Source organism: Volvox carteri (genome assembly GCF_000143455.1).
Source record: "Volvox carteri f. nagariensis unplaced genomic scaffold VOLCAscaffold_30, whole genome shotgun sequence".
Classification (NCBI taxonomy): Eukaryota; Viridiplantae; Chlorophyta; class Chlorophyceae; order Chlamydomonadales; family Volvocaceae; genus Volvox; species Volvox carteri.
Genome location: NW_003307573.1, coordinates 375,816 through 403,127, shown reverse-complemented (window position 1 = coordinate 403,127; position 27,312 = coordinate 375,816). Strand labels below are relative to the sequence as shown.

Here is a 27,312-nt window from a genome sequence, read left to right as displayed (position 1 = left end):
CGAAGTGCCACTCTCCTTTCCCATTTTTGGATATATATAATCAACTGCCTTACCGCTAGGTTAAACGTTTGATTGGTGGCACTGCGTATGATTGGCTTTAAAGATAATTAGCAGTACCAAATACGGCACTATGGGGACTTGCTAGAATCCTTGGTGTACCAACACCAATTTTCTGGCACATATTCGTCCCTCATCCCATGTTTTTAAGGTCAAAGATATAAGCGTTTCAAGAGTGTACACGCCGACACCCTAAGGCATGTCTTTTGCGTTGGTTAACTTGTACCCCCATATTTAGGCACTCGCCTGTTTTCTATACTGAGCTGAACCTCTATATCTTTAGGAGAGTGACAGACGTCCTTTGGAGGGAGCCACGTCGCAAGCTGCAAAGACGGGCTTTAGTCCTGGTGCAGAATCCTCTCCTATTATATCTCTGCTTAACTGTCTTCTCCGGTAGACATGGGCAGGCTATCGTCTTGAAAACGGTGAGTACTTGCGATGAGACATCGTTATTGGAAGTAGTTGAGCAAACATAATCCACGCTAAATAGTGTGCAAATCACGCAGCAGTTTTAGCTCCTTGTTTTGTCTGGAGTTGATTGTATGCTCGCTTCAGGTACAGGTACACATGCTCTCCTTCCAAGTTATGCGTCTACAGCAGACTGCATTCATCTAAATTCCGATGTACATTGTCTTTCCAATTTCTGTCTTTACGGCTTAGGTGCATCGGAGAAAAACCTACCTTCTATCCTCGATAGCTGCCCTCGAGGCCCCGCTCCGGGGCACGGGACGGTCTTCAAGCACAAGGGGATGGGGTCCTGCGCCAGCACCGAAAACCAGGTACCCCAGGGGTATAAGGTCCTGAAGGTACAGGCGGTGGTACAGCAGCAGGGCGACGTGCGGGACTACTACACCTTCGATAAGCAGCTTGGGAAAGGCAACTTTGGCATTGTCCACCTGGTATATGACAAGAAGACTAATGAAAAATTTGCCTGCAAATCTATATCTAAGGTAAGCAGGATGGTGCTGACGCCGTCACGGTCAGGCACAGGTAGCGGTGCATGTTATTCCTACTCGCGCACACACAACGTCACTACATTATAGTTCCCCCTACTATTTCCCAAAACCCATAACGGCTGGGCGGCTGTAAACGCGTGTGTCGTGCCGTGCCGTGATGTTGAGGAACCACAAGCCCGGCAGCCTGGGGAACAATCCATGGTGCGGTCTTCCCTGTCGTCCACACCCTGGCTCGTTTTAGCGCTACTGGGTCCTCATTGTTTCCTGTGGTCCTTCGCTTTTGTGGTCTTCCGCTCCGGCCGCCCCGGAAGCACTCCGATTCCTGTCGAGAAGGAGAAAGGGATTGCCCCGATATCGTGGCTTTAAAACCCACATTGTGGACGGCTGCACTGGCGAAAGGCGATTTGTCGGTGCAGGTTTTGGAAAAAGGTGGCATGCATCACAAAGGACAGGATGCCTGAGTTCCCGTGCGTAGGGATGGGTACCGATGTGCATGCCGCTTGGGGCATAGGGAAGGCGCAAGTACGGAAGCTCCAAAGGGTCAAATGTCAAAGTTCTGTGGTCCTCCCCCTGCTCCTAGTGATTGCGGTAATAAAGTCGCCATCTGCAGCGGCGCCACCGAAGAACTTTATCTCGTGACTTTACAGGCAAGAAACAAAGGGAGGAGGTAGGTTTGTGAAAAGGCAAAGACCAGATCAAAACAAGTGCAATGTAGCGGGGCAAAAGGGAAAGGGCACTGCTGGGATGGCGCGTGGCCGCGCGGAAACAGTTGAGATTAAGCAGTCAGGAAAGGCAGGTGTGAAAAGCGCTTGGCGGAAAAGAGGAGAAATGAAAAGGTGCTGTGAAGTTGCATAAGAAAGTCGTCCGGAAGGCAGGCCGTGTGGAAAGAGGCAAGGAGAATTGAACGAAAGAATGCTCGCACGACCTCCAACTTACCCGATCGCGCCGCTGCATACTCACCACACAGCGCAAACTGGTGACATCAGAGGACGTGGAAGATGTACGGCGCGAGATCCAGATCATGAACCACCTGGCGGGCCACAAGAACATCGTGTCTATCCGCGGCACCTTTGAGGACAAAAACTTTATCCACATCGTAATGGAGCTCTGCTCGGGGGGCGAGCTGTTTGACCGCATTGCGGAGGCCGGACACTTTTCCGAGCGGCGGGCAGCGGAGGTGTGGAAGAGGGACCTACACGGGCAGCGAAGGGCGGAAGAGGGGCAGTGGCTAGCTGGTGTTGAGCTGGGTGGGGACTTGGAACAGAGAGAACCTTCGTTAGAGGGGCGTGGGCTCAGGGCATGGACGTTTTTGAAGCGTCGCGGGTTGCAGGACTGGTGCGACAGCGCCAAGTCTAAAATCGTCTTCAGCTCCTACCAATTGCACGGCACCGAACTGGTCCCCCTTGTTTGTCCTCCCACAGGTGATGCGCACCATCGTGTCGGTGGTCCACCACTGCCACACCATGAATGTTGTGCACCGCGACCTCAAGCCCGAAAACTTCTTGCTTACGGAGCGGGGCCCGGGGGGCGTCATCAAGGCCACCGACTTTGGCCTCAGCCGCTTCTTCAAGGAGGGAAGCAGCCTGGACGAGATTGTGGGGAGCCCTTTTTACGTACGTTTGGTAGCGAACGTGCCGTGGGAGGGGGCCCCACGGTGGCGGCGGAGGAATCGCGGGGGAGCGGAGTATTGGAAGGGATTATGGAAGGAGGAAGTCTATACGTCCTCTTATGTGACCTGAACGCGAATGCGAAAAAACCGTGTAGCAACACGACCCAAAGTAATGGACAATTAGCCGTAGGTGGGCGGTGATAGCCGCACCGCCACAAGCGGTGATAAAGCGTCCAAATTAAAGGGAAATGCATGCAATTTAGGAATGGAAAGTATTTGAGAGAGACATCGAAATTGTCGTGATGGAGGAAGAAGAAGAAGGTTGGGTTGGGGAAGTCTTGGAAACGGGGGCAACAACGCTAGAAATCTTTGAAAACCAGGCTGGAACTAGGGAAATAAAAGTGGCGATGTGGTGCGGTGTTGGTTTCCTGGGGGAATGAGCGAGACTCGGGATCTACGTTACACCCTCCGTGTCCATGTCTTGAGAAAACGCGAGGAACAGAGCTTCCGCTCGGGTATCGAAATGTCCCGCTGCAATCCGTCCCCCCCCTGGACGCAGGTCGCTCCGGAAGTACTCAAACGCGCATACGGCAAGGAGGCTGACATTTGGTCATGCGGCGTGATCCTCTACATCTTGCTGTGCGGCTGGCCGCCCTTCCATGGCGACTCGACGCAGGTGGGGGCCCGGGAGGGGACGTGGTGATTGGGTTGGGCCTGGAGACTGGCTGGAAGAGTGCCCATGGAGCAAAGCCCTTGCATGTCTGTGCCGGCATGTGTTTTTGTGTGTCGTGGTACTTGTTTGAAGGAGCAAAGTCAGGAGAAGCAATTAAGGGAAAGTGAGGACTGTTACTTCAGCACCCCGAGGGAACACGATTTCCGGATCCGGGGCTGGCTCATGTTGGAGATTGCTGCGGCCAGGGCCCCCCCTACCTCTCCCCTCCTCCTCACCCTTCTTTCCCTTTTTCATCTCCAACCCTCTTTCCATCCCACCGTGGCTCTGCAGGCTATTTTCAAGAACATCCTCTCCGCCCCGCTGGACCTTAAATCGGAGCCCTGGCCCCGCGTATCACCGGATGCCAAGGACTGTGTGCGCCGCATGTTGGCAAGGGACCCGCGCAAGAGGCTCACAGCGGAACAGGTGGGATGGACTGGAGGAGGGGACACGGCCGGGGGACGTATCAGCCATGTCAGCTGTGTGTATCGCATCCACCTAAACCTAGCGTGCATCCGTGTTTTATGCTTTTCTGTACCTTGTTGGCTAAAACCAATCGGTTGGGTCCGAGGTGCCGAGAAACAAGCCAAGCGTAAGGAAAGACTATGCCGATGCGTATAGCGCTTGATCGTGCGCGGTCGCAACTGATCTACTGTCGTCCTATCGCACCGCTGTACAGGTACTTAACCATCATTGGATGCGCGAGAACGGCGCCGCACCCGACGAGGCATTTGTGCCGGAGATCCTCATCCGCATGCGCCAGTTTACCAAGGTGGGAATGGCCGCCGGGAATTAGGTGGCGGGTGCATTTTGTGTCCATTCGTGACAACCCGACAACTTGCAAACATGCTCAGAACCTTCTTCGCTGTCTTCGAAGTTGTTCTTATATCTCCCCGCCTGCCCTTGGACCACCTTCCTTCCCTAGCCGTCCCGCCATCCCTTCTATCTTACTGCCTTGACTTCTCAAACCCCTTAATCTCGCAAGTTTTTGCTGCTCCCTAATATTTACCCCCCCCTAACGTCCCTGGCCCCAGATGAACCTGCTTAAGCGCGAAGCCCTCAAGGTGATTGCCCGTTCCCTTCCCCATATGGAGCTGGCGGGCATGAGGGAGATGTTCCACGACATGGACGAGGACGGCTCCGGAACCATCACAGTGGACGAGCTACGGGAGGGTTTGCGGCGCAAGGGCGCGGAAATTGCGCTCAGCGAGGTGCGCATACCCAGCCGCCAAGCGTATCGTCGTGGCGCCAGCAGCTGCTGCTGAAGACCCAGATGGAGACGGCATGGCTGCCGCCTCGTGTTTGTAGAGCTGTCGCCGTGCGCCTCTGCCCGCGCAGCCTCTAGGTCTCTAGGTGCAAGAGAGTGCAGTGGCCCTTCCCCGCCCGTGCCAATGGCAACCTCGCCCATCTTTTCCGCCGCGGGTTTATATCTCCACTTAAGCCATGCCCAAAGGAGCCCGCATTTTCATCGCCCCGCAGGTTCAACGCATCCTCAACGACATTGACCTGGACGGCAACAGCAAGATCGATTACGAGGAGTTTCTGGCGGCCACTATGCACCTGAACAAGCTCAGCCGCGAAGAAAACATGATGGCAGCGTTTGAGTACTTTGATAAGGGTGGGTTGCGTGAGGCGGTAGATAGTGGATGGCTGTGGCTGCGGGTGTCTGTCTGTCTGTCTGTCTGTCTGTCTGGGAGGGGAGAAGGGAAAAGAGCGGGCGCTCTCAGCGAGAGAACACTGGGAAAACACGTGGGACCAGGGGCGGAAGCTAGGACTCCCTGAGCTTTTACACCACCACCTCTGTCCCTCCGCCCGGGCTCCACGACACTCAAATACCCTTTTCGCTAACCCACGCACGCCTTCCTTTACCCAAGCACGCACGTAACGCAGCCCACAGCCGCAGCTGGGGCCTCGCCTGATGAGATTTTTCGACGTTATCCTGCCATTATGAACTACCTGTTGTCCTGCCCTCTGCCAGTAGCGCGCGCAATGTGTGACCTCACTTTGCTGTTCCACTCTTGCAGCCTTCACGGCGCCCTGCTCACTAACATGCTGACCCAAACCTAACAATCCACAGACAAATCGGGCTTCATTACTCGGGATGAGCTTGTGACCGCCATGAGGGACATTGACCAGGAGGTGGATGTGGATGCACTGCTACGCCAGGTATTTAAAAAGCTGCTGAAAAATGGCGGAGGGAGTTAGGAGGAGAAGATAAGCAAGCCCACAGACCTTACCAATGCGCGAACACGACATTAATGAATCTTGTCATGTCGGGTCTGAACGAATCATTCAATTTATTACCGCACCCCGAGACTGTATGGGCCGAAGCCGGACCGCAGTAAACTCAGTGCCGACCAGAGACACGCCCCTGCGCAATGCTGCTGAAAGCCCTGGTCCCTCCTTAGGCAAGGGGGCCTACCCCTGCCAGCTGTCATTATCCACGGATTAACCAGCCCAGCCCACAAAAGGAAACTGGAAAGACTGACCACACTCGAGGTGCTCATATACCGGGGCCAAGTTCTGCCCGGAAGGGGACCGCTAAGCATCCCATACGCCAATTTTACGCACGTCAATGTCAATTAAGTGTATGATTGAGAAGGAGTTGAGAGAGGGGCGAATGTACGCAGAACCTGCAAGCAGGTAGGTGAGCACGGTGAGTTTTGTGCTCCGCCTCGGCCCCGTGTAGGTGGACAAGAATGGCGATGGCAGGATCGACTATGAGGAGTTTTGCCTCATGATGCGAGCCTCCGACCTGGATGTCCTCAAATGTGCACACGAGGTGCGGATACTTGAGGGATAAGGCATGAGGGACTTGCTAACTCCTTGCGCTCAACCTTTTGCCGGATCAGGGACGGGGGCTTGGGGTTCGGATGAAATTAACCTGGACTCACCATGCAAACCATGCTCACATCATGCCGGGCGCCCCACCCTCCCGCTCCCACCACTGTAGTTTTCGTCTTCATAACCACTCCTAACCTTCCTTCGTCCCTCCTCCCTCCCCTCCCCCTTATGAAACCCCCAGGCTCTTAAGACGAAGGTAGTTCTCCGCAACGTGGTGACCACTGTTCAGATGGAGCCCGTGCGAGAGGATTCGTCCTTTGATATGACGCAGTCAACTGCTGCGGGGGTGGCGCAGGCGCAGCCAGCGGGCACGGCAGCAACAGCAGCAGCGGGCGCACAGCGAGGCAGGGCCGGGGAGGACGCGTGAGGGACGAAAGGCCTCCCGATGTTGCAGCGGCAGCACGCTGCTCATGCTACTGCTGCTGTGGTGTCGCGCGGCGTGCTCTGGTGGGTACTGAGGAAGCGGCTTGTGAAGGGAAAAGTGAGTGGCGAGTGGGCTTGGGCGGCAGGTCGTATAGCACGTCATTTTGCGCGGCTGTGGGCCTCGAAGTCGACGGTCGTGGGGGATATACGCTGGGGGTTATTGTTTGTTGTGTATTCCTGTGCAGCTAGGTTACCGATGACAGTAATTTGTGATTTTCGGATAATGTGAAGATCCTGTCTGCTCTGCCCAGGGCTTGTGCTCTTTTTGATAAGGCTTTGGGGGCGATCCAGGAGGCCCAAGTGGCCGGGCAGGGCGACCTGCTTCGCCAGTCCTAAGGCGTGCAGCGCAATACGCCATAAGGCCCTTTGCCGGGGAAGGTGAAAGGGCAGAGCTCTTGTTCTCTAGTGCGGCGTTTTGCCGACGTGGTCTGTTGGGGGCGGCAACGTCATCCGGATGGTCCAACTGACGGCCTGGTGTGTACTGTACATTGTCTCTGTGCGTGAGGGACTTGACAAGGTTAAAGTCGACTGTAGGAGATGAGAGTGGCGGAAGGGCGCTGATGAGAGGAGAGGATGTGCTCAACCCCCATGCGATCATGCTCGGGCAGGCTGCCGTGGGGGCGGGGTAGGGGGAGACAAAGTCCTGCGGCCGCCCTCAGGCTTCGCTGCGGGCTGAACAAGGGAAGTCCTGCTTGAACGAAACAACCAAACGGCTGCTGTGCAGTGGCGCTGCATCCTTAGACCCATATCGGAATTAACGAGACAAGGAGGCCGTCGCATGGACGGTCGTAGAAGGGGGGGGTTACACAGACAGCCCCTCGGGCCGAGAATTACTTTACTAGTATGATGTGTGGGACAGGGGAGTCATATCTTTACCCGTGGCCGCTACCCTGCGAAACCCTGCCTTCCCCGTTATTTCGGGGCACCCTCATCCAGTCACCCCAGACGACTTCTCAGCACGCTGAACTAACGCCGCCGTAGATTCGCTCTTTCACCTCCATGTATTAATTGCCATACGGCAAGGAAAAGTGCGCCGTGCCCTATGATAAACATCAGAACATCCTAACCACCATTGCACCATTACGCAGCCGTAACCAGGTTCGCGCACACAAGCGATGGTCCCTTTAAACGAATTGTTCTTAGCACGTTTTAACTCATGCTCACCACCACTAACAAACATTGGGAAGCGATGTGTCAATTATTTGGTTTTACGTACCTACAGTAGGTGTAGAGGTTGTAAACTGGGAGCTTGGGCAGTGCATAACGCGTGTTGGGGAATGACAACCCCTGCTTCTTTCTTGCCCGCGTCTGCTGTCTCAATAACCGCTTTTGCACTCGAGCATTGCTCATTGAGGCCATCAGGAGGAGGTCGGACCACGCTACCTGTTTTTTAGGTGAGATGCATGTGCGGCAGATGCGCGCACAGCCGGGGAACACCGCCGGGGAAGGCATGGAGCCACGGATGGTGGGGGATGTGGCATGGTCGATATGCTCACAGCAAATAATGAAGTAAATTATCATGGAAATAGTCTTGTTTTAATACGAAGGGGGAGGTATGTCTGCAAAAGTTAAGTTGTTGAGGAATACTCCGCGGCCCACGCTAAGTTTGGAGCGAGCCATCCTGCGCCGCATTCGGGCGCGCGTTGGGCCAGATTTGCGGTGCGGCATCGGACTCATGGCTCCTCTTATGTGTAAGACCACAATAGCGATTCATGGTTAGGGAGGGAGCAAAGGAAGGCTTGTAATCGGATGACCAGGTGCGCCGCATGCGGAGTCGGTCATCGTATTCAGTTCCTGTACTTGTTGTTCTCGCTTTTGCGGAGCCCGTCCGGGTGAAGGGTCGGGCATAGAGCCCGTCCGGCTGAGGTGGCGTAATTTGTGGGCTTTTGCTCTTGTTGTGGCGTCCTTGGGTTCGCCCGAGCATTTTGCGCGGCAATGAGGCCATCAGCCCGAGAGGAGTCTCGATTGGTCTAATATGGAAGAGCGAGTGGTCGTGGAGTGGGAGGGGTTGCTGTTCGGATGCTTGCTCGAAATGCAGCGGCGCGCACCTCTTAAAGGAAGCGGCCCCGTCCCTTGTGCCTGCTCGCATTCATCCTCCAGAGCGAACGCCGCCGTGCGCGAAATGTATACCATATATGTATGTGTCTTTTATGGCCTACGGGGAGATACTCGTGCGGCCAAGGGCCGCGTTACGAGCGGAAGACATCGTATCTTTTGGGGAATATGACGTGCCGATGACGTACCGTTTTGCTGATGTAGGTTCGTTGCTCCAGCCGTTGGGACCTCTCTTGGGCAGTTTTTTTGCCCATCGGCAACCATACGGTAATTGTAAGTTCGCCGACTCGTTATAGAGACGGGTCTGTAAAAGGAATGCCTCTTTAGCGTCTCCTCGCTTGATATCGCCGTGGCCCCGTGCCGCTGGGGCAACTGCACTGCATCTTGATTTCGCCCTCTTGTGGATACCGCATATACGCCCTTATCAGCGCTACCGGCTCTGGAAGGCTCAAGAGGCCATGGCCTGTCTCGGCCCCGCGTCGTATCAAGGCCATGTTGGTCGGAGCGTCGGTGGCAAACCCTAGGATTACTGGGGTTGGGGCCCGTATTGGGGTTGCGCTGCCTGGTGATGATAGCGGAACCGCGCAGAGCAACTGGGAATGCAACCCTCCCTGTAATGGATGTCTGCTCCATTTTCCATCGGAGGGTTAGGAGCTTGCTTGTGTCTGTTGTGGATCGGGCAGGTGGGCCTAGGCCCGGTGGCTGCCATCCTGCGCAGCTTTCTTGGACGCTTCTTCCTTGGCACCCTAAACGACGTGCCCCAATACTGCGAGCCCTACTGGCCCATGGGTCATACGTCTTGCTGCGTGCCGGGCTGGCTGGCATGGAAGTGGCGGAGCTTTGACTCTGGACGGTAGCGGCCTTTGCTCTTTTGCCGACGAACGCTCGGGGGGGATGTAATGCATTAGGGACACACATTACGTTGCACCATCGTACACAAGGTTTAGGACGGACCTCCTAATGCTGCGCATTTAATCCCCGCCTGATTCTGTAATCTTATAATGCATCAATAACAACAGCTTTGGGGCAACCACTCGGGACAGTTGTCAATCGTTAGGGGTCAGGCGATGGGTTCAGACAATGTGGGCTGCGACCAGTTTCGGAGTTCCCCAGCTAAGTGGACCGCTAAGCGTTGTTGAGGGGTGGATACACGGAGTGGTGGATACACCGCATGCGATTGGGCGTGGAGTATATGCGCGCTTTTTTACCAACGGTAAGGACTCCGGACCTATCAGCACGGGGAGGGCTCCGCCAATACAGCGAATTCAGGGTAAAAGTAAACCTACTATAACTTGATAAAGGCGGGGACTAGGCTGCCATCATATGAGAATAGATTACAAGGCGGCGGTAATTAAGGGTAGGTGACATCTACGCATTCTCCAGCAGGCTAATCTTGAGGGTCTGTCCACCTGTTAGGACGGTCCGTAGTTAGGCCAGCCTTGCCCGGCTCAGAAGCTCCGAACTTTTAGGAAGGAATTTACCAAGGGCTCAGAGGCAGAAGGAAGTAGATCCCACGCCCATAACTTATCCAACCGTCAATGCAACTAACTAGTTCCTAGCGGACCCTCTGGGACACTAACGAGGCACTAACATGTATTATCGGATTAAACATATACGTCGTAAATTCCATGAGTTTACCCCAAGGATCCCCGTCATGAATATTTGTGAACGGTTTGACTAAACATGGACCCTAAATGGCGACATCCTGCTTGTAAAACACAGCTTACGATACAGGGTAGGATGCTGTTGCGTGAGAGTCCTGCACTCGATCTCGGTTTTGTCATTTCAAGTCGTGGACAGAAAGCGCGGGTAACTTAACGCAGCCACCGTTGCATGCTTGGCTGTAATTCTGTAAGTATGCATGCGGAGGACGATGCTTGCAGTCACCCCTCGTTATTCATTCTGGAAAAAGGTCTGCCAGGCGCAAAGCAACTCCTTTGAACGCAAGCTTTTATGTAAGAAAAGTATAATGTTGTTTCGGAGGCTCAGCGTTGGGGAGGACGTAACCTGTACGATAACAACACTCCAAAGAAATTGAGGACCTCTAACAAACAACTAAATCATTTTCTTAGGTAGTAGCATCTCCGATGAACTGCACTTCCTTGAGCTAGCTCTATACTATTACAGCTCGCCGCCGGAAACGTGGGCATCAGCTATAATGCTGTCCTCGCACGGGCTTGCGGCAGGTACCTCGTCACGAGGCTCCGGGCGGACTCCAGCAGCAGCTTTTCGCTATGCCCGGCTATGCTCTGCGCGAACACAAAGCAGGTCTAGCCGATCGGTGGCGGCTGCAGTCGCCGCCGAGCGCTTAGACGCACAAGTCTGCGTTGTGCTTGGGACTCAGTGGGGTGATGAGGGCAAAGGAAAACTGGTGGATATCCTAGCGCAGCAGTATGACATCGTCGCTCGCGCTCAGGTGCGGAAATAATCATTAAGTAGGACTCGGGAGAGTGGAGTGCAAGCCCCAGACGTCATGCCCTTTCGCTTTTCAGGGTGGTGCAAACGCCGGTCATACTATCTACGATGACGCGGGTAACAAATACGCTCTGCACTTGGTGCCGTCGGGCATTCTCAACCGGGACTCTACCTGCGTCATCGGAAACGGCGTCGTTTTGCACCTGCCTGGCCTCTTTGAAGAAATTGAAAACCTGAAGAAGAAGGGGGTCAGCGTAGAAGGCCGTCTCAAGATTTCCGACCGAGCGCACCTTCTTTTTGACTTGCATAAGGAGATTGATGGCTTGCGCGAGGCGGAGCTTGCCGGCGCTGGCAAGCAGATTGGCACCACCAAGCGCGGAATTGGTCCGGCATATAGCTCGAAAGCCACGCGAAACGGCTTGCGCGTCTGCGACCTACATAAGCTGGACTCCTTCGCAGACAAGCTACGAAAGCTTTCTATGGATGGCGAGAAGCGCTTTGGGCCCGGATTCCAGTATGATGTCGATGAGGATATCGAAAAGTATCAAGAACTGGCGAAGAAGGTGTTGCCATATGTAACGGACACGGTGGAATACCTCCACACAGCGTACGACACTGGCAAGCGTATTCTCATCGAGGGGGCCAACGCCACGATGCTAGATGTTGACTTCGGCACCTACCCATACGTCACATCCTCCAACCCGTCCATTGGTGGAATTGCGACGGGCCTGGGCCTGCCCCCCACCAAATACGACGCTGTAGTGGGCGTGGTGAGTCATCTTGAACTGGCTGCTTCGTAGATTGTGTACTTGCATACTGGGTTTCTGTCTAGGCATGTCTTAATCTGAACGAAGCCATGTTGCCATGAACTGAAGTTGCTATGACCGAAGTCCCAGTGCTGTGTGGATCTTGCATTGCATCTATGGCTTGACTATGACTTGTTGGGCAACCAGCACGCCGCTTGGCACAGTGCAGTGCTCTGTACAGGACCGCATTAGCCACATACCACATCACTGACCACATTGGTATATGAGCATGACTGGTGGCCTTTGCAATGATAATTTTTATGTTTTCTGGTCAAGTATTGTTGCATTGTCGGCATGGCCCATAGGTAACTTAGTCGCCCAGCGTATGTTACTCGCGTGTGCTTACCACCACCTAGTTTTGGTTACGGTGGGTAACGCATGTCAATATTCATCGGGCAAAGGCATAGCGACTTTGATAATGTTACCGACGGTAATATATTTCATATTTTGTTGCAGTATTGCGTTGATGGCTGCAGCCCTGACTATCTTCGGCGTACGTGTGCACCTTATCCCCAAGCGCACACAGTCATGGATGTCAGACCACAGCGTTACCCTTGCTACACTTACGCGGGCGAAAAGGTCTTCTCACCGGCGCATATTGCATCTTCATCTTGTCTTGTTGGAGCAAGTATATGCAGGTGTGGTGCCCGGGTCTATGAAAGCATCGCGCCCGCTTTTGCACTGCTCCGCGCTGCAGGTTAAGGCGTATACCACACGTGTGGGTGCGGGGCCATACCCCACTGAGATTTTCGGAGACCTTGCGGAGCGCTTGCGTGAGATTGGCCATGAGTACGGTACTACGACCGGCCGGCCACGCCGCATCGGCTGGATGGACGTCGTTGCGCTGCGTTACAGCTGCAAGATTAATGGCTTGACGCACCTCAACATCACCAAGTTGGACGTGCTGTCGGAGCTGGAGGAAATTAAGATTGGCGTGGCGTACAAGACGCCCGATGGCCGCATGCTGAGATCGGTGCCAGCAGACCTGGAGACGCTTGAGAACGTTGAGGTGTGTCATCTTCCGAGGTGCATGACCTCTACAAAAACCGGAGGACTGGGGCACAGCGCATGGATTATACATAAGGGTCATTATGCTTTAACCATATCAGAAGCCTGCATTTGGGAAGGGGCTTGGCGGAAAGGCTGAAATTCCCACGCATATATGCTTATTTGGGCATATTTCAGGTGAGCGATGAGGCAGCGGTGAATGTGTTCACGTTGATGTTAGTGTTGTTTTACAGCATTTGCCGTCCCCTTTTAACACCATTCGCTTCTTACCAGTAGGAAGTTACAAGTGCGGCCCTAACTATAGCCCTGAACGCCTCCTCACTCCTCGTGTCTTTCCATCCAAATCAGGTCGTGTACGAGTCAATCCCGGGATGGAAGTCGGATATTTCAGGGGTGCGCGACTGGAAGGACATGCCGCAAGCCGCTAAGGACTATGTGCAGCGCATTGAGGACCTCATAGGTACGATTCTGCAGCTGACAAATGTCTGGGAGCGAAACAAATAGGGGGCCAGGGCCAGTTCGTTACTTTGCGGCCCTAATAACACGGCATATGTGTTGCGCATGGCCATGTGTCGAGGGGCAAGCTAAGCAGGCCGAAGCAGCCACGGCTCAGGGCAGCTGTCATACAGCTGATGTGTTGGCCTCCTTTTGCGCTGCGTCACCGCCGCCGGTTAATATTGATCCAAGCTACATTCCGTAGGCCAGCAGATGCTCTGCGAAATAGCATCTTAACTTCGCATGCTGCATGGAAGCCTGGGCCCCTAATCCCCTGGAACTACACATCCTTGCATCCGTGCAGGCATCCACTGCAAGTGGATTGGCGTGGGGCCAGGTCGCGACGCGCTCGTGGTTAAGCCAGCTAAGGGCAAGTGCTGATCTCAGCGGTAGATGGTGAGACAGCAAACCGAGAAGGTGGCAGGAGCCGTGAAAGAGCACGTGCCAAGCAAGTGTCCGGGGAGCGAGCCCATGCTACCGTCGGTCCTTGTAGCCTGGGGAAAGTCTGGTCGTCGTCCGTCTTTGGCGTTACAGCCCGCGACACCTGCGACTTGGAACGGCCAGGCTGTCCGGGGTGTAATCTGCAGCGCCTTGTACCCTTCTTGCCAAGGAAAAGTGCACGGGGTTTAGACTTGCGCATACCACTCAACATCGCGAGTGTTTATCGCGCGTGAGCAAGAGTCCAGTTTTAAAAAAGGACGAGGGGTTAGCCTTGCTGTAGTCTTTCCTCCTGTGGATCATACCTGAGCTACCCATCTGTGTCTTGACAGGTTCTTATCCTGCTGCCTGTGTTGTTAGCTGGTGGACGGGTGTTGCAAGTGGTGTTAGGCGGCCTGCCGCGTTGTGGCCGGGGCTGCAGATCTGGGTGACCATCCTTGGACATGCTCTCCAGGGGTCGGTGGGGTCGTGGTCCGGGGTGTAACTACGAAACCGGCGCCGTGCTCGCTTAGAAAGGATATCCTTACCTAGGGGCGTGCGCGAACAGACATGTAGCAGGCACGTGGTTAGAGTCCTAGTAAGGAAACGGTTGAATCGCGTTTTGTCCTACGTGCGCACTGAAATCTCTTGACGGAAGTGTGGCCCAGCCTGCAACCATGCGCTATTGAATTCTTAATTGTGGCATCGCCACCTGCAGGGTGTGGACCGTTCGTGAACCTTGGTTCGTAGAGGAAGGCGAAAGTTGCACGCGTATGTGTGTTTGTGCGTCTTCGAATGCGCAGAATTGTGGGGCTGCAGCGTCCGTTCGTCTTGATGACAAACGGGTTATGACAGGCTTTCCAACAACGGTGTAGTTAAACCACGGGTAAGGGATCGGGACTGATATGGCCGGAGAGGAGTGCGCAGACGGTGCTGCGATGCGGCTTCTTCTTTAACTATAACTTCAGGACTATGCTTCCCTCGCCTCAAATGGGGGCTGTTGGCACTTGGGGCAAGGGGGGGGCCCTTCGCGGGCGTGCATGCATGTTACGTCTGCCGACATCTAGTCTTTGGATCTTCGTTTAGTGTAGTGGCTCGATGCGACTTCAGGCCGCATCTTATTGTCAAGGTAGAAGTGCGGTGTGTCAACGCAGCCAGACTAGTCACCGTGTTCAGTTTAAGCCCTGGAAGGGCGTGGTGCTTGTTATGGATCTGGGACCACGTCTCCCGGGACACCCGCGCTCGCAACTGCGATGCAATGGGTTGGTGCCATAGGAAGATCTTCTGTTGACGCTAAGTGTGCAGTGCTAGGGGAGACTCCAGGGTGTGGCGTTCGAAGCGTGTGGCCTATTGTTGTATGTGAAATACGCCTGTTTGGGAAAACCGTTTGCTTGTGAAGTGTCGTACAAGCTTGAGACGTGATCCCGCTTGCAAGGGGGCGCTGCTCATGGTCACCCTTGCTCTGTATGTCAAGAGTCGAACCCCCGGCGATAGCAGTAGGAAATTGCAGTACAGGAGTCGGAAGGCATATGATGTGCGCCATGTGGCAATTCGCGTCAACCTGCCGCTTTCTGTAGGTTGTGGCGATTAGAGTCGCAGGGGCCTGCTGTGCGGGCTTGTGCGGACCGACCAACCGCTGATGAGCAGAGCATCTCGTCTGTTTGATTGAGGCTGTTTGGTTGATGTGCAAATGGACGTAATGGTGGCAGCTGTATATCACTGCGGTGTGGCTGCTCCGGAGGATGCGTTGCGTCTGCGGCTGCTGATATGTTGTAGCGTTCAGAGGATGTGTCAAGTTCGCTCGCTATTCATTGCTTCCGCGAGGGCCATACAATGGTGGATCATTACGTCGTCCTTGTGCAGGCCTACGGGCGCAGTGGCGCAAGGCTACGGGCAGTGACATCTCTACCGTCCTGCTGCAATATGATAGAATAAAATCCTTTGCCATAACTGGTGGATCGAATCTGCATTGTGGTCAATGTGCTTTTAGCTGCTGACTACGGCGACCTTGTGACATTCCAGCCTGTTGCATTACAACCATGTGTGAAGAAATTTGCTGGAAACGTGCCAAAATTTGTCGATGCCACTAATTCACTGGAGGGTGGCCGCTACTACTGGAGCGATTGTATCTGTCGCACGTATTTGGCACAATGATGCCGGCATTGTTGGCTGGCACATGTGAATAGAGATTGACCATGAGCTGCTGCGTACCTGACTGTGTTTAGGGTAAAAATCAAGATTCTGCTCAGACCACTTTCCAGACAAGGTCCCACGTTCCGCGGCGGTATGCTGCAAGAGGCAGCTGTCGATTGCAACAACGGGGTAACACACCGGTACTAAAAGTGCGTTTGAAGACGATGTGTAGAGCTATATACGGGCTGAAAGGTATGGGCTGACAGATTCGGGGAGGGCTTCAGCCAATTCTCTCTTTAAAGCGGCCGCAGTGGATCGGAACCACTCTCAGATATGGTGCGAGTTTTAATTTTTAAGAAATCCCACGTGCTAGCAAAAGAATTAGCACTTTAGTCCGTCAGCCTTATTTCCAGCACACAGAATGTCACGCAAAAATGCGTTACGCCTAGGCAACAGGGAATCAAGAACTGCAGGCAAACTTTCGATTTATGTCGCTACAAAAAAACCAGTGCTTGTTTTGCAATTCTTTTGGCATGAACCTAGTGGGACGAGCACGATCTTGGAGTACAACTTTTTAGATTGTGCGGAGGCCTTTTAACTTAAGTTGTCGCGTCTTTAAATTATCGCAACACAGCTTGCAGAAAGCTTGTTACCAGGCATCCATTCTGCAAGGCGGATTCTTAAAGGCTGCAACCCTTGTCCAGTGTCGGTGACACAATTGAGCGATGCAGCTCAAACCTTTCACGATTCAGCACCGCGCCAGCTTGGATGGTATCCGCCGATGCCACAGGCTTGCAAGCATTTCCGCCCCATTGATGATTAGGACGAGGCCAACGCAACAGCATCCGGCCTCTGTTCCGGCCTTCAATGTCGGCAGCCGCGTAGGCTGTCCCGCACCGCTGCAGGCTGTAAAGGCGGATGCGCAGGCGGAGCAACTGGATACGGCTATGCTTCGCCTTATCGCTGGTGTTTCCAAGCAGGTTGACGAGGCGGTGGCAGCAACGGTGTTCAGCAACAATGAAGCTGCGAAAAGGGTGATATTCAGCCCTGACTCTGATCTTCGTCAACGGGTTGTTGCTTCCATTCAAAAGTTGGCTAAAGGTCTTCTTGAGCGAGACGTGGAGGTGAGGGCCCGTTTGGAAGTTGGCCGAGCTCTTCTGCAATTGCTTTCTACTGGTATCTACTAGCGGGCGTTTGCACTGATCCGAAACCTGAACATCGTGGGTATATTGATCTGATATACGAAGGCGTGTTCTAAGCTTGGCTTGTTTCCTGCGCCGGTAACTGACAAAATGCAAACCAACGGCCACTCTGCAGGTGCGCCTGCTGCTCCTTGCCGCCCTCTGCTGCGAGCACCTGCTGCTTCTGGGTCCCCCAGGTGTTGGGTTCCGGAGGGATTGGCCGTAGGCATTTTTGGCATGCGCGTCGATTCCCTTGCAGTTCCCACAAGGGAGCCTTCCTGCAAGGGAGCCGTCCGGCGCTAGTAGCGACGCCGGACGGCGTTTGGTTGAGCTTACCAGCGTCGGGATTATGTAGTCCTTGGTCAATCATACAGCTGTTTTCATGTGTTGTCGGTACCCATGCTGCTTCATCTCACTCCGTCAAGTTAAACCAACGCTCCTGTCCCCGCCCCGTCAACTGCTCCTTTTCCTGAAGGCACGGCCAAGTCGGAACTGTCAGCCCGGTTGTCCTCTCTTTGCGGTGGTACTTACTTCGAGCGTTTGTTGACCCGTTTTTCCGTGCCGGAGGAGCTTTTCGGGCCCCTGTCCATGAAGGGTGAGTTGGGGTTTACGCTTCAATTCTGGTAGGGCCGTTGCATACGCTGTTTGTTCCCTGTGCCTGGGTGCCCCTCTTTCGGATGGACCTTAAATAGTGGGTGACAACGAAGCCGTGTTGGAGTTGGTCGGCATATTGAGCCAACTGAGATGACCAAACAGGAAATAAGCTAAGCCAGTTCAAGCTAACCGAAGCACACCCCTGGCCGATTAGTCAAGAAAGTCCTACCAAGGTCAACCCCCCGAAATCGGTCTCCTCCCTTCCTCTCCAGGGCTGGAGAATGACCTGTACGTGCGGCAGATCAACGGCTACCTGCCAACCGCTGAAGTAGCGTTCGTGGACGAGATTTTCAAGGTGCGCTGGACTGAGCTCATTATTCCTTGATGAGTAGGACCTGCTATGGTTTATTGCCCATGATGCTACAGCAGGGTCTCATGTCGCTCGCGCAGTTTTTTACCATGATGATGAGCCCCCGTGCTTGGCATCCCATGACTGCCCCGGCGACACTCCATGTCGGGGTTACAGCGTGCGACACAATCCTTCTCCCCGTGAATGCATTTTGGGCTGTCCGTTCCCTCGATTACCACAACCCTGCCTCTCGTCCAGCTGACCCAAGCTTCGGGATATAGCCCCTTTGTTTGCTGCCTCTTGATATATCGTAGCACATTCCCCCCCTCCCCTTCGAGGAAGGAAAGGGCTACGCCCCTAGCTACAGTTGTCCAGCCTCTGTATTTAGTAATTACAACTCGTCTAGCTCCGCATGATTCTCTGGGTCTTGAGTGATTTTGCTTCATATGCCACTGTCAACAGGCGAACTCCGCCATTCTGAATGCGTTACTGACGCTGCTGAACGAGCGCCTCTTCGACAACGGCAACCAGCGCTTGCATGCCCCTCTGCTGTGCCTGGTGGGCGGGGTCGGTCTTGTGTGTGTCCCGGATTAGTTGGGTGGCCAGGCCAAGCTGTCTACTGCTGGCGTCTATTGCTGTTTGATTTCTCAAGTCATGGTGTGGTGTCGGCTTTGCGGGAGCGTAATGGGCGTCGATTTCAGGGGTATGTTGTGCCATAGAATGTTGTAGCCGTCTGCAATGTGAACGTGCAGGTTCTGGATTGATTCCGAACACGTCCGTATGGTCGCGCAAGGGATTAAGATACCTGCAAATTATCCATCTGTTTGCTTGCATTTCTTGCATTTACGTAACTGGATTGTGAATACTTGCACTTCTCCTGTTATCATTTATTATGCCTTTCACGATGTTTACGTTTCAGGTTGGTGCTTCCAACGAGATGCCCGAGAGCGAGGAGCTGGACGCGCTGTATGATCGCTTCCTCATCCGTCGTACGGTATCGCAGGTACGGCCGGACAACTGTTTCTCTCGCTCTTGGCCGCTATGCCTTCTGTCGTGCGGACTCCTTTTTGGCTTTGTATAGCGTAGCCTTAACAAGGAGAGCTGTAGCTCATGAGTTGCGCGGAACAACCTGGCCATGGATAATGTATGGACTTGCGTATGGCCCGTGGCTACATTGGATGCCAAAGACTGTAGCTGTAAAATGCCCGGGTGCCGAGTGCATGCCAATGAAACACTGGCATTGCCCATAACTTGTGTTCTAGAGATCCTCACTGCGGATGACGAACGGATTTCACCCTTTTGCGGTCGTAACTGGTTCCTGTGTTCCTCATGCGACCGAACTGAGACACAATACATTTTGGTACGCTTGTAAATTAATTCTCCGCAGGTCTCCAACAACCAGTTGTACAAGCTGGCTCGCCTGGCCGCCGGTCGTAACGACCATGCCCTGACCGGCGTCACGATAGCTAACGGTAACGGGGGCGGCAGTGAAGCTGTACAGCAGCAGGTGCGTGACAACCCCATAGGACTGAGGGCAGCCTGCTGAGACATTTACCGGTATGTCCTTGTGTAGTAGTTGTGGCTTGCATGGCCCCCGGCACGTAGTCTTTGCAGAGGATCGGCCTCGACATGTCGCAAGACTGCTCTCTAATCTTTAGGTGCCATGGAAACCGGTCGCGATCAACAAGGTTGCCCCTCGCTTGTAGAGCACCGCGCTTAGCCAGCTCTCATTCTCCTATCTTATTCACTTGCTGTCGACGCCACACACTCCACCCTTGGTGCCCTTATAGTCGCCGTCCGCCTGCGTCCCCTTAGTGCCTGGGCAGAAAACCAAACTCGTGTCGGACCTGAGCTCGCCCATCTTAATGCGAACCATTTCAAAGTAGAGGCGCCGTCTACGTGACGTCTCACTATCCTGTCCACCCTTTGGCCCCCCACTGGCTGCCCCGCGGCTCCACATTTCCTGTGGTTCCTGCAGGTCCTGTCCATGGACGACTTCCGAGGTACGGCCACCACCGCATACTCTGCTGTGGACGTGCCTGACTCGGTCATCGATCTGCTGACCGGCCTCCGGAACCACCTGCAGGTACTATTGTTGTGTGGCTGGAGTTGTGTGGCTGGCTGTACAGGCGGCTGGGGAAGAATGGGGTCCGGTGGGATGCCCAACTATTGCGCACGTAATGTTCCTTCTGTGGCCCCCTCGTGAACCCCTCTTGAGCTTATGAGCCTGCTCTTCACGGCCTCACGTACCCCTCTCGGTGCGGCCGCCCCTGTGCTTCCCGTGTCTTACATCTCCAGGATAAATGTGAGCCGCCCATGTACGTCTCCGACCGCCGCTTCATGAAGGCGATCCGCATGCTGCAAGTTGCGGCTTACGCTGACGGCCGCGATCAGGTCAACGAGTACGATTGTCTGATGCTGGAACACGTGTTTGGCAACCGGCCTGATGACGGTGTGAAGGTTCGTCAACAGGTTCTGGACATGGTGGCGGCTGACCCAGGGCTGCAGCAGGTAGGGATGAGATTTGGATGCGCATGAAGAAGAGGGCCCAACAATCACTTGACCAGTGGGGCCAACCAGGGGCCGCACGGATGGGAAATGGCTTTGCTGCATCCAAGGTACAAGTCCCTATCCGCTCACCGACCCCAAACCTGCCATCGTGCGACCACAGATGATTTCTCCGTCCAGCCTTGTGCCGTGCGCAACAGCTGCGGTCGTCGTTCCCGCTGGCTAACATTGTTGTTGTTGTGGTGCTTCCGTTAAACCATTGCAGGCCGAGTTGGTGCTTCTGGGACTGTTTGGACGCACCTGCCGCCTGCTTGAGGGTGAGCGGGTGGGCAGTTGTGGATAATGAGGACAAGGAACTGGATGTACGGTGATTGGCTGAAGCTGCGACCCGCTTCTAGGACCGCTTATCTATGGGTCGTCGTATGCATGATGACCGTTAGCTTACCCTACGTCTGAAGCTGACCCAGTTCCTGTGTGCTCTCGTACTGTGCACCTCACGGGCAGGTCCTGAGGATGCCGCGGAGTTGGCCGCTGCCTCAGCGGAGGTCGCGCAGCTAGTGGATCTGCTCAGTAGCCGTCACGCGGCATTGGCCGCCAACCTAGAGGTCAGGCATATGGAGGGATCCGTGGAAACAATTAGAAAGGATAGCTAGCGGGGATTCTAGGGGAAAGGGGACGGGGTCAACCACTCGCTCCATGAACTTGCAGACTTTATGGAATAAATCCATCCGTGTTATGTGTTCACCCCAGACAGACTCGTTTCTTCTCCTAGCTGCTGGGGGAGAGATGTAATTTGTGGCAAAGGATCATCTAGTGAAGGCCCTGCGTCAAGTGTACATGCCTAAAGTTACGCCTCACCTCACGGCGAACCCTTTTAATTTGTCCTTGGCTTCCGCACCACGCAGGGCAATGGCTTTCCAGAGTTGCGGGCGACACTGTGGCAGGCGGAGGCCAGTGTGGCGGCTGCAGTGCAGGCACTCGTGCCACAGATGACGGAGAACCGCAAGAAGGTGGGTAGTGCCAATAACTGCTTGTGACCTCTCCCTAAATTGACATCCGTTTACCTTGACGAAGCTCTGCATGTCAATGGGAGGCGCTGTAGTAGCTGTCGTACAGTACGGCACACGTCGTCTGTAAATACGCGGTAAGGTGCTCTGCCTGCAAATTGAGAAGCCGTTGCAGTGGCCAGCTACTACAGGCGCCCATATTGTCGACAGCCCCTCGGATGCGTGTACTGCCCCAACCCCCATAATGCGCTTGGGCCCTATCATCAGGTGGAGGACCTACTCCGCGAGGCCCAGACCCTGGCGGCTGTGCTGCGTACCCCCTCGGCTAGTGCACCCCTCCTGGAGCGGCTATTGCCCAAACGCTTTAAGCAGTACCAGAAGGGCATCAGTGCCAAGGTTTAAGAGGAGCGATGGTGTGTGAGCAGGAGGGCCAGGAGATTGAGGAGGGCGCTGCCTGAGCTACGTCTAGCATCCAAGGGGGAGGGGCACATTGCCGTGAGCAGCTGGGCGTAGTCGGGAGTGGAGGCCCCTGGCGTACACAAGTGCGTATGTGTGTCCTTGGCGAGTTTTAAAAGGGACGGAGTAACATTGAGAAGGCGTGTTTACATTTGCGTGCATGCGAAGGGGCGCGTGTCCGATGGGGTGGCTCCGCATTGGATCGCTTGGGCGCGTGTGTTCCTGCTGGCCTCGTGGAGGGATAGCAGGAAGCCATTGAGGAGGAGCATTGGGGAGGTGATAAGGGCAGGCAGGGCTGGCGGAAGAAGGTGACGAATGGATTCCGTTGTCCACCCGGTCGCAACGAGTTTCTGTCGAGGATGGCGGAGGAGTATTATACAGAGGTGGCTCGTGCGAAAAGGCGCTCCGTCGCAGCACGCCATGCATTGGGGTCAGGCACCACGCTAGAAACAAGTTTGGCTTGTTTCATGCGCCAAACATACCGCTGCAAAGCAGCAAAACAGCCAGATTGGCAGAGGTTACCTCATTCTTTCAGCTTCTGATGTCTTGTTTTGAGCACATGCGAATTGATGGCTTTTGCGACTGTGCATTGTGTGACCATGCTGGGTGGAACGTGGTGATGTTTAAGGGTGTATGTTGAGGATGGCAAACATGCAATTAATGTTTTTACGGTTATCCGTTAACGCTTATTGGCTATTTGTTATCCTTCTGGCGGTCAAGGAACTACCCGAGTAGTTCCTGCGATGAGCTGATGGACCCGCACCATACAATTCGCGATAACGTATTGGGTTCGCGGCGTGTGGCAGAAGTGCGGGGACTGGGCAAGCAAGGTGCGGGGGCTGGGCAAGTGTCAGTTGTGCACGGCACATATGGCGCGTGTGGCGGCTTTCCGTGGCCTGCGAGCGGGGCATTCTTCGTATCTGTTCGTCTGAAAGAATTTCAGCATGCTGGGATGCGTGGTGTGCATGTACGAAATTCATGTAATTTCGAAATTGCATGAATCTCCGTCGTACCTGATGCAAGTCTTTTTTTCGCGCTGGGAGAACGAGCGGTACTGAAAAACCTTGTGAATTATATATCTGGACACAAGGATGCCTGTAGAGCTAAGGTGTGCGCCTAAGTGGTATGTCTGTAGAGCTAAGGTGTGCGCTAAGGTGTGCGTAGTGCAGGAGGCGTTGAAATCGTGAAGCGAACACTGTTGCAATAGCACCGCGGATGTACTCTGTTAGCTTCCAAGTCCTGCCAAGTTCTGCCGCCTTGTAACACATCATAGCAAACTCGCCGTCAGCGAGATTTATGTGCTCGTGCAAGCATACGTACGTGCGCTGCCAGTGACTGTGGTTCTGAAGTTCTGAGGCGGCGGCGAGGACAGGTAACCAAAAACAAAGGGATAGAAAGCAGAAGGCATGTATCGAAGTACCCTTCACACAGGTAAACCAGTAATGGCTACCTTAAATAGCTAGACGTCTTGAAATTTCGTATACATAAATATGTCCGCAAAGATTCACATTTTACAATTTTCACCTCGAAGATTCTAGTCAAAGTTCCAAAATCCTTTGCCTGCTGGACCTGGATCCCTTATCTCCGAGCCCCGATCCGTATTCAACTGTATGTAGCATACGTAAGTTTCAAATTCTTCGACACGCGGAATTTCGGGTAAGCTATTTGGGCCAAGTTCTCACCTGGGCCAGGCAGGGGGGAAGGAAGGGAAGTTAAATTAGTCACGCAGCGGCGCCACCCCATCACCGGTGCTTTGGTTTTGCTGTCCATCAGGTCTTCCCCCGGAGTGGGGACCATCTACACAACCATACAAACCTTTTTCGTCAGTTTTGCTGACTGATTGCTGGGCGTGCACTGCCCTTGAGGGTGGAGGGGTCTGATGGGGGCGGGTACATGCGTGATACATGATACAGCAGCAGGCACACAAGACGCTTGATTGACTAGAATAGCAAGGCTAGTGCTGGGAATCGGGGCCTTTTGCAGAGTTTAGGCTGCCACACGCTTGCTTTTGGATACTGCATGAAGTCTGATAGCTGACAGGTTGTGCAACGGACTTGACCCGTGTACCCTGCCCTGGTCTGCACATCCACCCCTGGACCCGCACCCAGCATGTTGCCCCGGATTTCTCGCCACCCAGCTGTCAGCCCCGGTTTACCTCACCTCCCGACAGCACCAAGCCTGATTGCTGAGACATTGTGCAATGGAAAGGCAAGGGTCTCGGCTCAGGTATCGAAGCTGTCTTGGGAATCTGGGTGGTTACAGGCGAGGCACAGGCTGTGACGGCTGACAGGTTACACAATAGAAAGGCAAGGGTCTGGCCTCAGGTATCGAAGCTGTCCTTAGCCGCCTTAAGAGCAGCATGCTTCTCAATGTATGCCCTTTTCTCCGCCAGGGGCAACTCCGACCACAGTTTGCCCAGCAGGCTGGAGACACCTGCCGATGGCACCCCGTACTTGACATGAATGGTGGTGCCCTGAGAGGTTGCCAACTCGTGCTGCTCCTTGCAGAACAGCATATAAGCGTTGGGAATCTGCGCCTTCGCACCACTCCCACCCTTGCCGCAATTGGAAGCACCACTTGTATGCTGCTTCTTATGTCGCCCAACCCCACGTTCCACTGGCAAGGTGCCCGACCCTTCCACGCCTGCAATTTCTGTCGTCCCCCCACCTGATCCAGCCTCCCCAGCCCCGCCACCAGTTCCGCCAGTTAGCGCCGCTGCTGCCGCCTCCCCAGCCCCGCCACCAGTCCCTCCAGTTAGCGCCGCTGCTGCCGCCTCCCCAGCCGCGCCACCAGTCCCTCCAGTTAGCGCCGCTGCTGCCGCCTCCCCAGCCCCGCCACCAGTCCCTCCAGTTAGCGCCGCTGCTGCCGCCTCCCCAGCCCCGCCACCAGTCCCTCCAGTTAGCGCCGCTGCTGCCGCCTCCCCAGCCCCGCCACCAGTCCCTCCAGTTAGCGCCGCTGCTGCCGCCTCCCCAGCCCTGCTGCCCGTTCCACCAGTCTGCACCGCTGCTGCCGCCTCCCCAGCCCCGCCAGCCAGCACTCTGCAGAGAGTCACCTTTCGGGCAGCCTTTACAGGTGATTTGTACGTATCAGGGCGCATAGGGTCCACAATTGCCTCCAGCTCGCCCCGCAGCTCTTGCTCTTTCACATATTGTCGCAGCTGGCCCAGGCTGATTTGCTTCCTCTTCTGCACAGCAAGCCAGAACTGCGCAGCCTGGACCACCGTGCAGCGACGCTGTGAAGCGGTCCAGACGATGCACTTGTCATAGAGGTACTTTATTTCTTGCCAGCGCTGCTTGTACCCCTGCCGCCACCTCGACTGGTATTTCTCCTCAAGCTGAAGCAGAGATGGATAGGCACCGGGGCGGCCATAGGTGAAGATCTGGAACAGGACCTCGATGTCCGAAAGGTCTGGCCATGGCCTGTGCCCTGGTGGCAAATGCTGAAGCTCATCAACCTGCTCGCGTTGCTCATCCTTCTCCCGTAGCTTGCGCTTCTTACTGGTCGGTGTATACAGCGGCTGGAGCAGCTCCCTGCCCGCGGCGCCGACCTCCTGCCGCCCACTGAACACCGGCTGGGGGGCCAGCTGCAGACCCGCGTGCAAGCCTAAGGCCAGCATTGGTGCTGCCACTGGTTGGAGCAGCTCCCTGCCTGCAGCGCCGACCTCCTGCCGCCCACTGAACACCTGCTGGGGGGCCAGCTGCAGAACAGCTGCTCCGGTGGCAGCTGATGCTGCTTGCTGGATTTGCGCAACCTGGTAAGGCAACATTGCCAGCTGCCTCTGAATACCACCAAGTAGATCTATGACGAGCTTACTCGACGTGCTGCCCGTGTCTGCCATGAACCCGCAGAGCCTGGAGGAGTCCTCTGGCAAGTACGTGTCGTTACCAATGTTAGTCATGGGGTCGCCACGTGGCCTGCAGCAGTGGTAACAGTGCAGCAGCAGCAGCCCATTGAGGCGTACGGTGCAATTACAATGGTGATCAGCTAAGAAGGGCATATGTGAGTGCAAAACAAAGGAGGGCCCAGAACCTCACTCGTACCACACAAATGCATATCATCGATGAGGTAAATTCTCACCTTCCACCCTTCCCCAAGGCCCGCGCTTTCGCCACCTTCCATTCCATCCGGAAAATCAAGTTGTCATCCAATGGCGGGTCATCATTTGGATGCAGCAGGCGGTTCTGTGCATCCAGGTTGCGAAGCGCCGCGCGACACTGCTCAAGTGTGGATATCCCAACCTACGCGTAAGAAGAATTCCAGAAATAAGGTTTCTTTCTTCTAATGATGTCGACACGGAGGAGCATCATTACGGTGCATCCACACGGAGCAGCCTTACCTTTCGTTCAGCGAGCCACTGGAGCCACTGCCCGCCGACCTCCGCCAGCTCGCGCCCCACGAGGTCTTCTGCCAGCTTCCCGATGTCCTCCTGCCGCTGTCCAAGGAACTCCTGGTGGCAAGGGTAACGTGTGGGTGGCGTGTGGATGTACAACATCCCCGGCATGTACGGTTGGCTAATCACAGCAGGACCCCATCCCAACTGCAGCAAGCTCCGCTGACCTATGCTGCACAGAGCATCATCAGCAACTTCTCGAGAAGCGTTATCCTTACCCTGAACATGTTCATCTCCATTCTGTACTGCTCAGTGGTCCTGTCCCTGTGCGCGTCTTCCCGGTACCGATCACCAAGGGCCTCACGCATCTCACGTGTGTGCTTGAACTGGGGCCGCCTGCCACCCCCACGTCCACTGCCACGACCACGTCTGTGGCGCAACAGACGTGCATACATTGGGCGTTACCATATACATACATATGCATTTCCGCATCACATCCGTGCTTACTTTGCCTGTGGCTCTCCCTCGTCATCCTCAGCGGTGTCCTCCTCCTCTTCCTCCGCCGCCGCCGCCGCAGGCCCACCACCACGGCCACCCTGCCCGCCGTGACCACCGCGGCTACGGCTGCCGCGGCCATGGCCCCGCCGGCTTGCGCCCCGCCGACCTCCGCCCCCACGCTCGGGTCCACGTCCGCGCCTGTGCGTGCCCATGTAATTGCGCGAGAAGGAGGAAATAACGTCATTCACCATGAAACCAAGGAAGTAACGTCATCCACCATGAAAAGTTGCGTGAGGAAGCAACGCCATCCACCACGGACCCAAGGCAACGCACGTTGAGGTAAGCTTACCGAGGCGGCTCCTCTGCTGCATGCTCCACTGTATGCTCGACCGCATGCCCCGCAGCCGCCACCCATGCGAGATTGTCGCCGTTGAGTGCACTGTCATACATCTGCTCCAT

General features: G+C 55.0%; 4 protein-coding genes across 4 annotated transcripts; 3 read left to right on the top strand and 1 right to left on the bottom strand.

The window, feature by feature from the left end:
- Positions 1-806: 806 nt before the first annotated feature.
- On the top strand, positions 807-6,137 carry VOLCADRAFT_62695 (uncharacterized protein; the record flags this gene model as incomplete). The annotated part of the gene is made up of 10 exons (XM_002952523.1): positions 807-1,007; positions 1,981-2,190; positions 2,435-2,626; positions 3,182-3,298; positions 3,626-3,760; positions 4,014-4,106; positions 4,369-4,545; positions 4,814-4,952; positions 5,412-5,500; positions 6,024-6,137. The coding sequence occupies 10 exons, from the start codon at positions 807-809 to the stop codon at positions 6,135-6,137; spliced, it is 1,467 nt and encodes a 488-aa protein (XP_002952569.1).
- Positions 6,138-10,814: 4,677 nt separating this feature from the next.
- On the top strand, positions 10,815-13,761 carry VOLCADRAFT_105550 (uncharacterized protein; the record flags this gene model as incomplete). The annotated part of the gene is made up of 5 exons (XM_002952522.1): positions 10,815-11,072; positions 11,149-11,841; positions 12,575-12,886; positions 13,234-13,345; positions 13,685-13,761. 5 exons carry the CDS (start codon positions 10,815-10,817, stop codon positions 13,759-13,761), a joined length of 1,452 nt encoding a protein of 483 aa, XP_002952568.1.
- A 2,502-nt stretch (positions 13,762-16,263) lies between these two features.
- VOLCADRAFT_93182 (uncharacterized protein) lies at positions 16,264-21,971 on the top strand (the record flags this gene model as incomplete). Its single annotated transcript, XM_002952521.1, has 15 exons — positions 16,264-16,266; positions 16,836-17,054; positions 17,178-17,247; positions 17,587-17,706; positions 17,978-18,060; positions 18,517-18,612; positions 18,974-19,057; positions 19,442-19,561; positions 20,033-20,140; positions 20,184-20,207; positions 20,353-20,565; positions 20,828-20,879; positions 21,067-21,167; positions 21,468-21,572; positions 21,837-21,971. 15 exons carry the CDS (start codon positions 16,264-16,266, stop codon positions 21,969-21,971), a joined length of 1,533 nt encoding a protein of 510 aa, XP_002952567.1.
- A 1,715-nt stretch (positions 21,972-23,686) lies between these two features.
- Positions 23,687-27,312, bottom strand: VOLCADRAFT_93181 (uncharacterized protein; the record flags this gene model as incomplete). Its single annotated transcript, XM_002952453.1, has 9 exons — positions 23,687-23,707; positions 23,841-23,884; positions 24,186-24,299; positions 24,459-25,939; positions 26,103-26,263; positions 26,362-26,472; positions 26,634-26,784; positions 26,863-27,051; positions 27,203-27,312. The coding sequence occupies 9 exons, from the start codon at positions 27,310-27,312 to the stop codon at positions 23,687-23,689; spliced, it is 2,382 nt and encodes a 793-aa protein (XP_002952499.1).